Source organism: Argopecten irradians, chromosome 1 (genome assembly GCF_041381155.1).
Source record: "Argopecten irradians isolate NY chromosome 1, Ai_NY, whole genome shotgun sequence".
NCBI lineage: Eukaryota > Metazoa > Mollusca > Bivalvia > Pectinida > Pectinidae > Argopecten > Argopecten irradians.
In genome coordinates this window covers 47,511,611-47,529,355 of record NC_091134.1, presented here as the reverse complement: position 1 = coordinate 47,529,355, position 17,745 = coordinate 47,511,611, and the positions used below count along the sequence as shown (strand labels likewise).

The 17,745-nt window shown below is 37.8% G+C and overlaps 2 protein-coding genes across 4 annotated transcripts in view; both read right to left on the bottom strand.

Moving 5' to 3' along the window:
• Window positions 1–771: 771 nt before the first annotated feature.
• On the bottom strand, window positions 772–4,421 carry LOC138330433 (uncharacterized). Its single transcript, XM_069278060.1, has 3 exons — window positions 3,525–4,421; window positions 1,947–2,334; window positions 772–1,241 (listed from the first exon to the last, which is right to left on the bottom strand). The coding sequence occupies exons 1-3, from the start codon at window positions 3,577–3,579 to the stop codon at window positions 812–814; spliced, it is 873 nt and encodes a 290-aa protein (XP_069134161.1). The 5' UTR covers window positions 3,580–4,421; the 3' UTR covers window positions 772–811.
• A 2,708-nt stretch (window positions 4,422–7,129) lies between these two features.
• LOC138330404 (hexokinase type 2-like) overlaps window positions 7,130–17,745 on the bottom strand; it is a 47,401-nt gene continuing 36,785 nt past the window's right edge. For 2 of the 3 annotated variants that reach the window (XM_069278020.1, XM_069278011.1), the window contains exons 2-13: window positions 16,375–16,467; window positions 15,610–15,778; window positions 15,021–15,160; window positions 14,773–14,851; window positions 14,455–14,594; window positions 13,472–13,577; window positions 12,530–12,609; window positions 12,014–12,126; window positions 10,398–10,553; window positions 8,832–8,968; window positions 8,395–8,528; window positions 7,130–8,095 (exon numbers count right to left, since the gene is read on the bottom strand). In XM_069278020.1, the coding sequence (XP_069134121.1) occupies window positions 8,021–8,095; window positions 8,395–8,528; window positions 8,832–8,968; window positions 10,398–10,553; window positions 12,014–12,126; window positions 12,530–12,609; window positions 13,472–13,577; window positions 14,455–14,594; window positions 14,773–14,851; window positions 15,021–15,160; window positions 15,610–15,778; window positions 16,375–16,437 (1,392 nt within the window). In that variant the 5' untranslated portion in view covers window positions 16,438–16,467 and the 3' untranslated portion in view covers window positions 7,130–8,020. Of the gene's footprint in view, window positions 8,096–8,394; window positions 8,529–8,831; window positions 8,969–10,397; window positions 10,554–12,013; window positions 12,127–12,529; window positions 12,610–13,471; window positions 13,578–14,454; window positions 14,595–14,772; window positions 14,852–15,020; window positions 15,161–15,609; window positions 15,779–16,374; window positions 16,468–17,495; window positions 17,600–17,745 lie in introns of those variants that run through there. The other variant, XM_069278004.1, reaches the window with a different exon arrangement.

Genomic DNA, 17,745 nt, shown 5'->3' with positions numbered 1-17,745 from the left:
CCACCATTTTGAATTTTGATAATTGAAGTTTGTTACCGCTATTTCTCAGAAAGTACTGAAGCGATCTGTCTCAAATTTTATATGTAGGTTCTCCTAGGACCTGCATATTGCATTTTGGGACCGATCGGTCAACACGATGGCCAACAGGTAGCCATCTTGAATTTTGATAATTGAATTTTGTTAGTGTTATATATCTCAGAAAGTACTGATCTTTCTCAAAATTCATAGGTAGTAATATGTAGTAAAAGTTTGAAAAGCAGAGAAAGGTCCCTCTTTCTATTGTCAGACGTAGATCCTTCTTTGGTGGGCGCCAAGATCCCTCTGGGATCTCTTGTTCTTTCTTGATATATATATTTATATATATTGTTTTTAGTTTGCCTTATCTGACTAAGTGTATTTACTAAAACAGATATTACCAAGACCATCATGTTTGGCCACAGCTGTAGCTAGGTTTCTGGATAATATATATTTAAATTACTATAAAAGGAAAGTGGCATACAATTACACTGTAGAACACAGGAATCCGGGTTAGACAAGGGTCAGTTTTGACAAGCTTTACTGTGCTTGATGACAGTTGCTGGCGTTAATGTTAGAGAAACACTGACTTTAAGCTTATGTAATGTCCTACTAGTATGTAGCTCTCGAACTTGAGACCCAGAAGTGGAGAAAAATTCTTGTGAACATGCTACTGTGAAAATATATTTGTACTTGGATTTATATGGGCACCATGCATGGAATGTATGGCTGCATGTGAACAACAAAACAAAAACAAAGAAAACTAAATTTTAATGTAACGTTTACAGAGTTAACCTCACACAATAACATTGACTGGCAGATATTCATACAGTGGTTTGAAGTGACCTTCCCCTAGTGTGAAGTAGGCCTCACCTTTGTCGTCCCAACAGATTGCCTCCCCTAGGGACTCGTGAATGTAGGGCAGTTCTATGGGAGGTTTGGTGACTGCGGCCAGGTAGTCTCCATCAGGCACACTCCAGTAAAACACATGACTCTTGGCCTTGACGAGAAGTCTCTTACCATCGGGAGAAATATCCGCTGCTGTCGGGTCATGGTGAGTAGTCAGAATTGGCAAGAATGTTGAGCTGGAAACCGGGGTAGGGACTGCTTGGCCCCACACTTGGGGTAGTTTAACGACCATACCGCGACCACTTCTTACATTGGATATAAGGTAGACATTCGCTTGAGGATCTACCATCAAAGCCTGAGACTCCTCCTCATTCCAACTAAAACATAGACAGATGTCACTGACAGTGCTTGCTTAAACACAAAGATAGGTACAGCTATAATATAGAAAGATGTCAGTTACAGTGCTTGCTTAAACAAAGATAGGCACAGCTAAAATATAGAAATGTGTCATTGACAGTGCTTGTTTAAAACAAAGATAACACAGCTAAAACAGAGAAGGGTGGCCTTGACAGTGCTTGTTTAAAACAAAGATAGGCACAGCTAAAATATAGAAAGGTGTCATTGACAGTGCTTGTTTAAAACAAAGATAACACAGCTAAAACAGAGAAGGGTGGCCTTGACAGTGCTTGTTTAAAACAAAGATAGGCACAGCTAAAATATAGAAAGGTGTCAAAAACAGTGCTTGCTTTAAACAGAGATAGACACAGCTATTAAAACGAGATCAATCGATAATTTTGTCAATCAAGTTGATATAATACCAACTAATAAAACAAGAGGGTTAGGTCCCACTTTAGTATGGTCAAAGGAGCCAACTATAATCACAGCAGAAGGGATCAGTCCATATTAAAGTGTCGTGAAGATGTCAGTCCAACCTGAAAAAAAAATCAACCCAAACGTTTGATCAGCTACAACATATAGCAGAACCAAAATGCAGGGAAATGATTAGAATGTAGCTAAACCAAAGCACACAACCATTAACTATAGACAGAGATGTAATGAAACTTCCATCATATGTTACATACCTAAATCTGAGAGTGCTGTCAACATTCAGTGTCTGGTGTTCGTCAGTCAGAGATGTGGGCTCCTGGACTCGGTATATAATATTGGCTTCGTCGTCATTGGCAGAGGAATAACCTGTGTCGGCAATGTAGATACAGAAAGTGCTCGATCCCTGTGTGCATGGACCAACTGCTAGGTCTTCCCAATCATGGTTTTCGGCACCGGATATTGTGAGTATGGACACAAGTGAAGCATCACTGGAATTGATGGCATAAATATGTGGAGCATCGCCGTGGTCATTTTGGGTGTAAAGTATGCCATCGTGGAGTCGACTGGCTGCCAGACCGGAGGCCTCATCTATAAATGTCTCCTCTATGTACCCGTTCACCTTGCCATTTTGGAATTGGGGACCTGTAAACGACACAGAGACAGCAACTTCATCCAATTCTTTAACGGATTTTTTTACAAGGAATGAGGGAATTGTCTCGACAATGACAAACTAAAGGATTATCTGTAAAGTGCACAATATCAATCGTGGTTATCGATTCACTATGATTAATTGGCCATCCATCGGAAGAATAGTCTTAAACAGACTAAACACAAATACTATAGGACATTATGACTTTTTGTCTAATTACAAAAAGTGGGACAGACGAATTTGAGTTACCATAGAGCCAAACTCAAACCTAACTGGGCTTCGACAACTCAACATCAACGGGGCTATACTATACCACTGTCGTAACATCCTTTTTCTGTGGGCAATGCCCCTTAAACGGGTGTGTGTGCTAAAAGGCAAAGGCAGTGTACGGTTATAACTTATTACATCATGGATACGGCTCGCGCTTGCACAGAGTCATGCGAATGCTAATTATCATTGAACAGAGCAGCGCAGGGCGTACGGCTCGCGCTTGAAATATTTGATTTAACACAAGAGTCGAGAATGCGAATGCTAATTATCATTGAACAGTGTAGACGTGAAAATTTCCGCGAGGGCGAATTTCCGCTAATTACGCGAAGGTTGCTTGTTCGCAAAAATAAGAGTTGCATAGCGCGTAATATTTTGTGAAAGTATGAACTCTATAGCCAAAGGTCTGAAAGCATACATGTATCTATCATGAAAATAACACTACCGCGAAAGTTATATACGTTCAAATCGCGAAATTAAGAACTCGCGAAAATATCCATTCTCACAACATCCTTACTTTGATCTGATTTGATTCTTTGATTCTGTGACTTGTTCAGTTACCTCAAATGGCAGCTTTACTGACAGTAAACTATCGGGAACCAATAGTATTGGTAGGCATATGATGCAAGACAAAATATCACAAGTTTAGCCATACCTTTCGAAATATTGGTTACCAATTTTATTGTTTGATAAATTATGCAAGACAAAAAAAACCATATTCAACCTTTCGAAATATCGGTAATAAGAACATTGCAAGATTCAAGTCAAAATCATTTTATGCGCTACAAAAACAGCTCTTTCGTATTTAGCCAAAACTTTCAGAAAAAAAAGTAAAAACAAAAAACAAAAAACAGGAACACATTTTCAAAGAACAATAGGTTTTTAAACCCTAATAAGATAGATTAAAGTGCCTCACCCGTTGTTTGGGCCGCCACACAGGATATCAGAGCAAGGAGAAGCTGTACAGTCATGTTTACCGGTCGTCTGTCGGAACGCGAGGGAAGGAACTTCAAAGTCACGATATATAGTGTGGTAAACTCACAGAGTTCACGGTCAAAGATAAGACGTCCTGCATGTCTGATGGAGCCAATGTGTTTTTCTTTTGTATACTATATAATACAACAAAAACAACCCAAACCAAACAACAATCAATCCAATATTTACCACCCCCAAAATGTTTTATGGGTCACCAAGTATCTGTCTAGTAGATATATATCAGAAACGCAAAAAATTGTAACAACATTATAATGTCATTATCAATTTTGTGTTAACAACACTGGTGGGCTAGGCCAAATTTGGCAGAGCATGCAATGATCATGTGTGTAAATTGAAAACTGCAAAGAACGCTGGTGTTTTGGGCATGCAGATTGCGTTGTTGGTGTATGTTGACCATGCTTTGGCGCTTTTGGTACTTAGTAAAAAGCTCAATAACATGCACATACTGATTGGTACATCAAGCACATAACAAGTTGTATATCATATAATATTCTTTGTACAACTCTGTTTTTGGAGAAAATAGGAACGCGCACATGGGGTACAAATGATACTGGACAACACAGCCACAAAAGCTAGAGATAGCGCGTAGCTAATTGGTGTCCAATGGCCGGGAGTTGACCATTCCCTGCTGATTATACAGAAATGAAATGACATTTCCAATGTTCAAAATCGACTCATTTAAAAGTTATTATTCTTGGGGATTATTCTTCTTTCATTAACCGTTCCTCCACAGTTACACAAAGCCATTTTGCTGCAATGTGAACATGCAGCAGGTAACGCTTATTCAGTAAGTACACCCTTTCACTTAATAATCAGGGTACTCATGTAGTCCGCTAAACCTGCCTATATTATTAGGCTTTTTATAATTCTTTGTGCAAAAAAAGCCTAATAGTATATAGGCAGGTTTAGCGGACTAGGTACTCATGTTGCGTCGGAGGAATCCGGCAGTTCAGTTTGCAACCAGGTCAATGTGTTCCACTTAGGATGTTAGCTGACTGTTTCTCCCATACACTTGCTAGATTATACCTCCTCCACAGCATGGCAATGAAAAGTGAATAACACTTCTGACTGGTTTTCTCTTTATATGCTCTACGTCATGTTAGATTATACCTCCTCCACAGCATGGCAATGAAAAGTGTATAACACTTCTGACTGGTTTTCTCTTTATATGCTCTACGTCATGTTAGATTATACCTCCTCCACAGCATGGCAATGAAAAGTGTATAACACTTCTGACTGGTTTTCTCTTTATATGCTCTACGTCATGTTAGATTATACCTCCTCCCCACAGCATGGCAATGAAAAGTGTATAACACTTCTGACTGGTTTTCTCTTTATATGCTCTACGTCATTTGTGTACCTTGCAAACCATCTCCCAGTCAATGGCCCAACGTTCCAGTGACAGATTCTGCTGTTCAATTTAATTATCTCGCGTCAGCCTTTGACTTGAAGGCCCGATATACGAAGCTATCATTTGCGAAAAAACTTGATTAATGGAGCATGATACAGTTCAAAGACTAGACCACTCTGAAACCAACTAAGATTTTCAAACAAGCACTATCCCTTGTGACATACCGGATCTTATTGACCTTCGATGAGGATTTGTTGTGTCCGGTTCTTTTTCTTGCCATCTCGGTGTCTTGCCTCTTCCACCACTTCTACCGCTAACTTGTAGAGTAAGCATTCATGGAGCATCTCATACCAGCTTATCTTCATCTACGGTACAAGTGTCTGTATCGGAGACGGTCAGGTTGGAAGTCAGGATAGAATTAAATTGCTTTCCAAGTGGTTCATCAACTGGCTATGAATAGTATGCTCAAAGATAGCGGCTCATAGGCCTGGACGGCTACTTGGTTGTCCCAATCATTCTTGAAGATGGAGATGGCCACCCGGCAATCTGCTGGGGTGATACTGTTATCCATTTTCATTCATCTTCGATACTCTAGAGGTTACTATCACTGATGTAATATCCATCCCTATAATATTTCTTGTAGCAAAACTGAAGGCAACATAAGACACGGGAAATTTAGTCCTTTGATGTACATCAAAAGAATCAATTAAAGTACAGTGGTTAATTGTGCAGCTTAGAAGTTTGGCGTCGCTCTCTCTGTAATCTTCAAGGGAAGTCTCTGTGGACCTGTGATTGGTCTGTTTGTTCTCCTGAACTGCCTCCAGTTTTACTATGAGATAGTCTAGGGTGGATATAACAATAGTGATAGTAACTCCTGGAGTATCAAGGATGCTTTTCACTCTGAACAATTACCACTCAACTTTACCTTTAGATCTACTGAATTTTATCAGTGTTTTTCCAAATTCAGAAAAAAACCATCATAAAGATGACTACAGATCGATATCTTTGCTAAATTGGTCCAAAATCTCATTAGCATACGGGGTTGAAAGGTCATATGGTTACAAAATGATGTGTGGGCGTGGGGGTCATGTTTTCAGTCATACATTCAGTCAAACTGCAATCAGTGAGTAAGGAGAATCTTATCTTCTTCTTAAGTTACACACAAATCCATCGATAACGATGATTATTTTGTGGTGGATTGGCAGGGGTGTGTAAAAAAGTAAAATTATATACAGTGAAGGTGAAGGTTATTTCTTCTTCTTTAGTTTATAGTTATAAGATAAAAAGTATGTCTAGGGAGTGCAGGAGTGGGGTTTAGGTCTTCCAGTCCTGCGTTTTGGATATGTGACTTGAAGACCTCTAGTGTAGTGCTTCCGTCGTTTATTGTGTGTGGGAAAAATGAATGTTTGAATACCGTAAAAACTTGTGTAATTTGCGCACTTTTTCTGTGCAAAAATAAAATTTGAAGTTGGGGGTGCGCAAATTATATTGATAGAGATCTAAAAATTTTACGGGGGAAAAATCTGTCCATTCTGAGGGACTGACGATCTATGAATGTTGAGGTAGCGCTCTGTGTAAGGTAGCCATTTGACATAGGATTTGACGTGATGGTGTATGATTTTATAAAACTTTATTAAACATGCTCTTGTTCTGCGTGTTTGTAGTGAGGTCCAGTTGAGGTTTTCTATCATGTCTTGTACTGAACTTGTGTTGTGGTATCTGCTTGTTGTGTAGCGTGCTGCTCTGCGTTGTATTTTTTGAGGGTTCCATACGGAGGAGCAGTTCTCCAGTTTGGGTCTGAGTATGGATTTGTATGCATGTTCTTTTATATGTTGTGAGTTAATTTATCTGAAGATTTCGTTTTAAGAATCCTAGTGTCCTGTTAGCGTTTGCAGTTATGTTGTTGATGTGTGTGTCCCATCGTAAGTTATTTTGTATTGTGATGCCTAGATATTTGCAAGATGTTACTTGTTGCAATTTGTGGTTGTGTAGTTTGTATTTATAATTGGTCTTTGTGCGTTTGTTTGAGATGCTGATGATGTTGCACTTGTCCGGGTGAAAGGACATTAACCAATCATCCTCCCACTTATGTTGAAGTAACATTGGTAAATGCAATGGAATAATAGAAGTGTATCTTTGGACAGGAGAAATAATAATAAAAAAAGACTTCAACAAAAATTTTAGTATCTTTATTCTTTCATGTATATATAAGTATATTTTCAAAACAAGGCATCTACATTTTAAATGTATCTGATAAGGTAAAAGTGTGAAAAGCATATTTCAGTTAGTTGATCCTGACTGAAATTGCAGCTTTACTGCTGAATTCTCTCCATTTCCAACTAGTTTTTGTTCTCTACTCATTGCTATATGTGACCTTATACATGTGCTCATATTCCTATAAGCGCCTCATTTTTCTTTCTTCTGGGTCTCCTCTAGATGTCAAAAGACATGTCCCTCATACTATAGGATCCATACATAGAGAATGACTGACAAAATATGTACACAAATGTCAAGCAACTGTCCGTTTTCTAAATAATATCTGCTCTTCTGAAGAGGTACTGTAAGTGTACCATCAAGGTATTGTGCTTATTTATGAACAGCATTAAAATTTGTTGAAACCTGATAAATCTATATATACCTATATTCAGTATTTCATTGTGCCCTGTTTTAATACAGTAGATATCTATGCCATTGGTTGTTGAGTGCTTTCATTTTCCAACAAATACAAACTGACCATTGAAAAACAATGTATATCTTTTTCCAAATTGAATAACTGAAGTCCAATGATAAACCATTATGCAAATTCAATTGCATTTATAAATTGTTTCAGAATGCTCAAATTTGAGTTCCCTAAATCTAGTACATATATAGTTTGCTGTCTTATGCATTTTTGTTATGTCAACAATATTAGTATGTGAGACACCTCATGCAAACAAATGAAAAAACATCTGTCACCTTCTTGAAAGGGGAGTTAACTCTGTAAAATAAAAATAATCTACAGTAATGGGAAGTATACAGTCCTCTTCTGATAGTGCACAATATCGTTAACCTATCACCTGACATTGTCATGTCCTTGAACCTACAGCAGCCACAAAAGCACCTCCTTGACCACTGCCGTCTTTGACCAGAATTATCTTCACCTGAAACAGATCAATGATAGAATACATAGATTAGGACACAACAATTCACAAGTCATCTTGAGGGTTTTTTCTAATATAACTGAAACCTATAATGCAGGTTATCTGTTTATTCTGCATAAGCCCAGAAAGGTTAAACCAGTTTTCTTTTTCAATGAAGCCAATATATTGTCTAATTTCTTCACACAGATTTTCTTTGTAATCTAGTTCCATCATAAAGTGTTACATTGTTTTTTAATTATTTTTAATTCAGGCAAACATCTTCAAAACACATTACACAATTCTTAATTTTAAGATTCTACCTTTGTTTTTGGAACAAGTTTCTCCAAAAGCTCCATCATGTAACCATGGAATTTGGGGTGATGCTCGTACACAGAGCCATCGATTCCTATCGTGACATCAGGCAAATCTATGTGGTTCAACAGTACAGCACAAGCTAAAACAGAATCAAGGTCAAGGTCAAGGTCAATGTTATTCCACAAAGAAACACAAGCTAATCTAAAGCAAAGGTCAATGTTTCCTTTCAGAAACACACAAGCTACATTTCCTTTCAGAAACACACAAGCTACGATGTACATAATGAAGATTTCAGTCAATATACTTCAACAGAAAAGGCCATGCTACAACAAAACCAAGGTGAAGATCAAAGTAGTTCAACAGTACAACACAAACTATAACAGATCAAATGTCAAGGTCAATATCTCTGCACCATATATAAAAAACAAAGAATGCTCCCTACCTGCAGACACAATGTAAGCTCCCCGTTGAGACACAAGGGCACAAGCTTCCTGTACAAGTGCTATATCATCTGCATCTCCTGTTAGATCTAGGTTCTGCAACACTTTGCAGGTATGACTTGTCTCTCCTGGGCCATCACTGTAAAAATTAACATTAACATCATCATTACCCATGTAAATGCATGTCAAAATACATTGCATTAAATCACAACCATAATAGAAGTAATTTGTCTTTAAGATGATACTCGTTTAACATGTGTAACCCTGGTCAATACTAGCCGCAATATATCGCTCGGCTAGAGAGAACTTCTCTTTAGCTCGATCGATTGAGCGTCAGACTAGTAATCCACAGGTCCCGAGTTCGATCCCTGGCAGAGGCAGGTATTAAATTTATTGTAAATCCTCCACCCTGTTACACATGTATAACTCATCAATCTCACCAGAAGATGATGCCCCTGCCCTCAATCTCACCAGAACATGATGTCCCTGCCCTCAATCTCACCAGAAGATGATGCCCCTGCCCTCAATCTCACCAGAACATGATGCCCCTGCCCTCAATCTCACCAGAACATGATGTCCCTGCCCTCAATCTCACCAGAACATGATACCCTGCCCTCAATCTCACCAGAACATGATACCCTGCCCTCAATCTCACCAGAACATGATACCCTGCCCTCAATCTCACCAGAACATGATACCCTGCCCTCAATCTCACCAGAACATGATCCCTGCCCTCAATCTCACCAGAACATGATGCCCTGCCCTCAATCTCACCAGAAATGATGCCCCTGCCCTCAATCTCACCAGAACATGATGCCCTGCCCTCAATCTCACCAGAACAAATACCCTGCCCTCCCTCAATCTCACCAGAACATGATACCCTGCCCTCAATCTCACCAGAACTGATGCCTGCCCCCTCCCTCAATCTCACAGAACATGATGCCCTGCCCTCAATCTCACCAGAACATAATGCCCTGCCCTCAATCTCACCAGAACATGATGCCCTGCCCTCAATCTCACCAGAACATGATACCCTGCCTCAATCTCACCAGAACATGATACCCTGCCCTCAATCTCACCAGAAGATGCCCCTGCCCTCAATCTCACCAGAATATGATGCCCCTGCCCTCAATCTCACCAGAACATGATACCCTGCCCTCAGTCTCACCAGAACATGATACCCTGTCCTCAATCTCACCAGAATATGATGCCCCTGCCCTCAATCCCACCAGAATATGATGTCCCTGCCCTCAATCTCACCAGAACATGATACCCTGCCCTCAATCTCACCAGAACATGATTCCCCTGTCATCAATCCCACCAGAACATGATGCCCCTGCATCAATCTCACAGAACAAGATGCCCCTGCCTCTCAATCTCACCAGAACATGATGCCCCTGCCCTCAATCTCACCAGAACATGATGCCCCTGCCATCAATCTCACCAGAACATGATGCCCCTGCCATCAATCTCACCAGAACATGATGCCCCTGCCCTCAATCTCACCAGAACATGATACCCCTGCCATCAATCTCACCAGAATACGATACCCTACTCTAGTTTCCTACCTTTCCACTTCTGTAACATAAGATGTCGGCCAGCTTCCTTTGCTCATAAGTTTGGGTGACCCTTGACCTTTAAATAGTAAGCCTTCATTGGTCAGTTTAACCAACACCAAACGGACAAGTTCACCAAGGTAAAATCCTCCAAACAGTTTTTCAAATCTGTAAAGGGGAATAATGTGGCACTGTTAATTCCCTAAGTAGGGTTGTAGGGGAATGGTGCAGTGAGGTCAAGGTCGGATGATATAGAATGTCATTGTACTGGTAATGGAGTGAGAAAGGTATCATATTCATTCAATAACTAGAAATATGTCTGTTAGACATTAGTGCTCGCTAAATACTTCCTAACCTTAATTTCCGCTATGAAATCATCCTCTGCAACTGGTGTACGTAGCACTTTCGCTCATTATCCTTGGGACTATTGCAAGGAGATGGTTTACGCCCTTTGTGCATTGTAATAAATACTTTTCTTTACTTCATCAGAACTTTAAATGTGAAATTACTTTGAAGTTCTTTGTTACATAAAAGTGTGTTTATTATCATATTGATATTGATACGATACACTTGTTTCGCTGTTCAAAATAGTTGTCTGCTAGAACACCGTCCAGTCTCTGTGCATGTGGTGACTTACCTGTGTCATGCTTGAACGCCTTTCTGGGGTACATTAGATCTAGAGCTCTGACACTATGAGTTTTTTTTATTCTGTTGCTCTTACGCAAAACTGTGTAATTTCATAAATATTAATTAGAACTACAGCAAATGCGGCCTATGGTCACAGGGTTTATTAAGCGATAGTGCAACGTACGCCTAGGACCTAGGATGATTCGAAATATATAAAATATGTGGACGAGACTAAAAGTTATCCGTTTCATCACTTTCTTTTATTGACTATATAAACCTGAATTGCATTGTAATGTTCTGGAAGTTTCAAAAGTCGATCAGATGCTTAGAATACAATGTATCGTGACCGATGCAAGAGTTTACAAGTATGATACGCCGTTTGAAATTTACACAAAACAAATATGTTTAACACTATATAATGTCACTGTTTTTAATTTATAGTAGATTATCGCTGACAAGTAAATCTTAATATATGTTTTTGAAAATTTGGTGTCACTAAATCATGGCGAAATCTATTAAATGCTAGGCTATAAGACACTGACTTTCGGTATCGCGTGCACAGTTGAAATCTGCGCATAGCGGATGTACACAGACTCTACACCCGACAAGGAAAATAATTAAATAGTACGAGTACGCTCGCACTAAAAATAGCAAACAGAACTGAAATATATATATAATATATTACAGAAAATTACCATTTAATATAAATCTGCTACATAATGATAAATTAATTGATTCATTTATTTATTCATCAAAAAAGAGCTTATTTATCTGAATAGAGCAATATCTGGAACAATGAGCTGAGTGTGAGATAAGACTATTTATGCCCCCCTCCTCTCACCGTATCATATTGTCATATATTTACCGGATATGTAGATATAGAGCTAGTGCTATTCATAGCTGCAATGAAAATGAAAAAAATACATTTACATGTATCATCATCTTAGGTTTAACAAAAACTAGTAAAAATATAAAGATGCCAGTATCAATAATGTACCTACGTGTAGGAATTGACATGGTTAGAATTCTGATCGAGCTCCTTGTCAAATTCTGTCTTGAAGAAGTCTAAACAACCATTATCTCCGAAGGCTCCCCATTCACAATTCACCAGGATCTACAAAAAAAAAAAAAAGTTTCCATGGAAATATTAACCTACCTAAAGTTTCATGGAAATATTAGCCTACCTAACACAATAAATATCACAAAATTAAAAACATTTTCTAATAATGAGAAAACATCCTGTAAGTTATAAGTCTCACAAGTTTACATAATACCATTTTAAAAAAACATATTCGTAAATATTAACATTCGTGGATCTAAAAATTGAATGAAAATTCCAATTGTGGAGATATTGATTCGCGGAGATAAACTTAATTTTGTGAATTTACTCTGATTGCGAAACACCCGAAAGTCAATAACACATGAAAGATAGTTGGTTTACAGTAAAAGCCTATAACCAAGGACAGAAATGTCTGCGGTAGTTAAGGCGTTTACAGTCCTACATGATAATTACTGACCTGATCTGATGTTTTTTCAGCAGCCTCTAATTTGTTGAAGTTCTTAGCTTGCTCAACAAAGCAGGCATTAGATCCAGAGCCTTTAAAAATGAAGGGATTAAAGAATTACCAAAATAAATATTGAATCAGAATCAGAGGAATTCACAACCTGAATCATGTTCAACTCATTCACCACTGAAATTCATAAAGAATTACTCAAGACTTTTATTTACAAGAGCCTAAATTTGTCTTCGGGCGAGTGAGTTAATGAAGACAAGACATCCAGGAAGGATAGACATTTCACATTTGACTATCATCAGAAATCAAACAATCAATGTTGAAATTCTTCAAATGCACAGTGTACTTGCTTGCTTAAAGGGACAATTCAATCAAAGAGAACATTAAAATTTGTACATATATCGAAAATAACCCATTTCTAATGGATATTTGATCAGTCGGTTTTACTGTGAAATGCCAGAAAAGCCCATAGTGGTGAAATGCGTGTGAAAGTTCAAACTCGCTCTCTCTCCGCCATTACACATTGTGGTCGAACATCTTGTATGCCGAACCCTGTCCCTTAAGCTTGCTCGTAGAGTAATGCAACTTTTGTCTAGAACTGCTCAAATCGCTCTGACAGTAGTGTGTTTTCCTTATTAGGTGAATTATCTTGGCTATAAATCATTTTATCACCTCCTCAGTGGTTATGTAGTTCATTTGTTTAGCGTGCGTGACTTTGGCTCGGGTATGGGTACAGCGTACATATTGTACCTGCTTGTATTGATCAACGATTTGTAATTACAACGGTATCAATTAAAATACTAAATAATGACGTGGAATTTGTCAATATTTCATGTTATATGTTTTATAAGAAATGTAGAACAATACATTTATGCCGTATTTTGCTTCTTGGTTATGTAAAATAATTAGCCTGCGTGAATTGTCTCTTTAAAGATATATACATACCAATAATTAGGCCTATACGACAATTCCTGTCCAGATAGTTGCCAGCCATCAAAGTTCCGGTGGTGTCGCTGATCCGTGCCACAACATTCACAGGTATAGAGAGGCCCTGTAAACAGTATACCATACTAGAGAAAGGCCCTGTAAACAGTATACTGTATTAGAGAAAGGCCCTGTAAACAGTATACTGTATTAGAGAAAGGCCCTGTAAACAGTATACTGTATTATAGAAAGGCAGTGTAAACAGTATACCATATTAGAAAAAGGCCCTGTAAACAGTATACCATATTAGAGAAAGGCCCTGTAAACAGTATACCATATTAGAGAAAGGCCCTGTAAACAGTATACCATATTAGAGAAAGGCCCTGTAAACAGTATACTGTATTAGAGAAAGGCCCTGTAAACAGAGTATTACCATATTAGAGAAAGGCCCTGTAAACAGTATACTGTATTAGAGAAAGGCCCTGTAAACAGTATACCATATTAGAGAAAGGCCCTGTAAACAGTATACCATACTAGAGAAAGGCCCTGTAAACAGTATACTGTATTAGAGAAAGGCCCTGTAAACAGTAAACTGTATTAGAGAAAGGGCATTTACCCGGTAAACAGTGTACAGTACTATAGAAAGGCCCTGTAAACAGTATACTGTATTAGAGAAAGGCCCTGTAAACAGTATAAAGTATTAGAGAAAGGGCATATACCCGGTAAACAGTATATAGTACTATAGAAAGGCCCTGTAAACAGTATACAGTATTAGAGAAAAGCCCTGTAAACAGTATAAAGAACCTTAGTCAGACCCTTTTAACAGTACTGCACTTTCTTCCTGTAATATGGAATATAGTACTATAGATGCCAATCCAAGAGCAAATGGTACAGACAGGCCATAATCACTTCTCTTCCCTTATAGCAGTAGATACATGTCTACAGGATCCTCCCTGGGATCTGTTGTATATTCATCCCCTCCCCAGGTTCTGGGGTGTACCTACCCCTCTCCTCTGTATAGCAGCCTCTAGCATGCCAACAGGATCCTCCCCGGGGCCTGTGGTACACTTGAAACTCTTTGTCCATGTGATTAGTACACTGTGCTTAAGACTCTTCTGTACAGAGGGAAAGGAAAATGTAAATCCTGAAAAAATAAGCATTCATGCATATGTATAAACTAATATAAACTTGACATCGAATTATCATTTGACCAATACGAAGCATAGATTATCATTTTGTATACATGTGTATGTATGTATGTCTACAGATTATTTTTTACAATGTGGAAAAAATAGATAAATTATACTCATAGGTTTACCTACCAAGGGCAACATCTGTATCTGATGTCATTTTTTCTTCCTTAATAAATTTTTCAATGCTTTCTGCAATGTGGTCAAAAGCCTGAAAGAGAATCAACATCTCAACAAAAGCTTTTTATCCCAACAAAAAAATTACAATATGTAGAAGCAAGTCTATTGTCGGTTACACAATAATTTAACATCTAAGGAATAATCCTCTTTTGCAGTATGAAATCTTTGAACTCTTTAATATATTGATGCATTTAACTCACCCCATCTGCTGGTCCAGACAGAAGCTCCTGTGGTAAGTTGTAGTACTTTGTAGTAGTTTTAGCCTCACCCTTGTTAAAGGTCACTCTGACAACGCGGAAATTAGTGCTGCCTAGATCCAAACCCAGATAGTCACCTTCCTCTACAATGTAACAATTGATAGAAAATTTGGAGTTACCGTTCCAACAGTAACAACTTACAAATGACTTATTGCAGTTTCCTATTATATCAGGGTGGTAAATGGTAATGTTCAAGGAAACAATCCAGTGGGAATATCAGAGTGTCAGTTCTATAGGCCTCTAGTTATTGATAATCTATTCTAGACCTACTCCTGGTCTCTTAGTTTCTGAAAAGTAGTCTCTCGTCCCAGTATGCTTCAGGCTCAATATTAGGACTTGAACATGGATAAAGGCACTCCGACATTATTAAAGGTTTAATTAACATTTTATTGTGTCTAAGGACATTGCCCATCAGTTTACAATGTTATAATCCATTATTATTGGATTAGGATGGTAGATGGATGGATACCACACCACAGTATAAGTGGGAAGGTGCACTATCAAAAATTACCACTGATGAGTAAAGACTTACCATCTCCTTTTAGGAGCCCTTGGACATATGTACACTCCCAGAACATATCAGACCGCTTCCTATCCTCTTCCCTTGGACTATTGGCGAAGTCAATCTGTTGCTCCATCACTTCCATGATCATGTGTACCTTAGCCTCGTCCAGCACCAGACTCTCCAACACAGCACTCACCTGTATTGTAATAAATGTAATCTTGGGTTACCTTTTCAGGATTTGTTTGATATCAACCTACAGTCACTATGTATATCTAGAGTACAAAGTAGATACAGGATTCAATGTGTTTAAATTCTCCCTGCTTCTCCCAAACTTAAATCAAAGGTTCTGTAAACCAACCTTCTTTCGCGTCTATTAAATATCCAGATTTCCATTTCAAAACAGGTATGATGACATTTGCGGATTTAAAAATTGTGTAGAAATTCCTCTATGAATAAATGATGTAAATGTTACATTCGCTGTTACATTACTTTGATAAATTTACTTAAAACGCAAAATTCACAAAAGTAAATCGCAAGTGAAAGAAAGTTGGTTTACAGTATATAGAAACATCTTTTCTTTGATATATGATTCTGTCAATCAACATCAAATTATACCATACTACTACAGCAACATGATTCTTTTTATTTTCACTAACTCCCTCTAGTATGCATGCAAACATATTTCATGTAATTAGCTTGTAGATAAAGGAACTTCTTTTCTTGGAGAGTTCACTTTGAAATCTACTTTTTACGAGTTCTATTTTCTATCAGTGTTAGAATGGTTCAGCTTACCTTTCTCCTCTTGTCGTCTGCTGTGATTCCCTCCACTCTAGGCTTCTTTGTCAGGGGTTCCATGATTCAACAATTACAGTTATCAAAAAATGTCTACAAGTAAAATACATTTTTCATATTAAAATATGTCATATTTAACAGATACCACAAAATTCCTTTATTTCTTTTTTAAATAATTTTAGGTTAACCTATCTCACAGTGATTCTCTACACCTATAAGATACATAGTTGATGTAGGACTATAAAGAATCTACCGAGTAAATTATACTTTGGTAATATAGAATGATCAAAGTAAGACTTTGCAAATCGTAAGGTGTGGCATATGATAGTGCATCACTTATTATTAATCTATATTGTAGATAGCTGTGGTTATATATTATTTTATTATTTAATTTCTTCCTACTCAGTCATATATTACTCCAGCAAATACAATTTGTTTAAATCAACTTGGTATTTATAATAGTTCAATGTAAAGTCCATGTAGTTCAAATGAACAGTATGCTGCTCAATGCTGTAATTTAAAACCATTTTTGTGTCTATCCGGATAATCTGCTATTGTTATACACAGGTAAATATTTCAGATATCTGGGTTCTCCACAAAATATGATATAATATATACCTCAGCTTTTGTTTTAAGATGGAGTTACCACATTTGCCTAATTAGCGCCCAAGTCACTTAAAAATTGTAACAAAGGGAGTTGCTCATTAGGGAACCCAAATTAAGTTGTGGACGAAAAAACTCTATACAAATCAGCCATATTTTAACTCCACACTCATGGAACATTGTGATTAGCATGTAGAAGACTCCCAAGAATATAGACAAAACATGATTTTCATGTAATATGGGATACAATGCCTATGTTATAAGCATCATTCGAATGTAAAATATAGTTAAATTCATTGGATGAGGGCGGGGGGCATTTATATAACTTCTACTCCTTCTCCTGAAGAGGGGAGGGGTGTTTATAGAGTATAAAGGAAGGGGAGCTTATTACAGCAAATACGGTACAACATACATATATATATATATATCATATAAAGATTGACATCTCTCAGTTAGAACAATAGACTTGCATGCTCAACTAAATCAGAAATCAGCAATAAGATTACTACAGTACTGACCTGTTTGACATCCAGTAAATATATGTCCGGTAAAGCGACAATTGTTTCTCTTATCTACACATACTTGTCTAACCAAGTCAATTTATCTTCTCTCTCTACCTAGAAGTCAGAGGAGTACCAGTCTAACTTAAATCTTTACTCTTCCACTATCTCTATGAAGAAGTCAGTGGAGTACCAAAGTAGTATACACCATCAGGTTTACAGAAGGGGGCTATCTAAGTGTAAATCTAGACAACACAAATTTCCAATT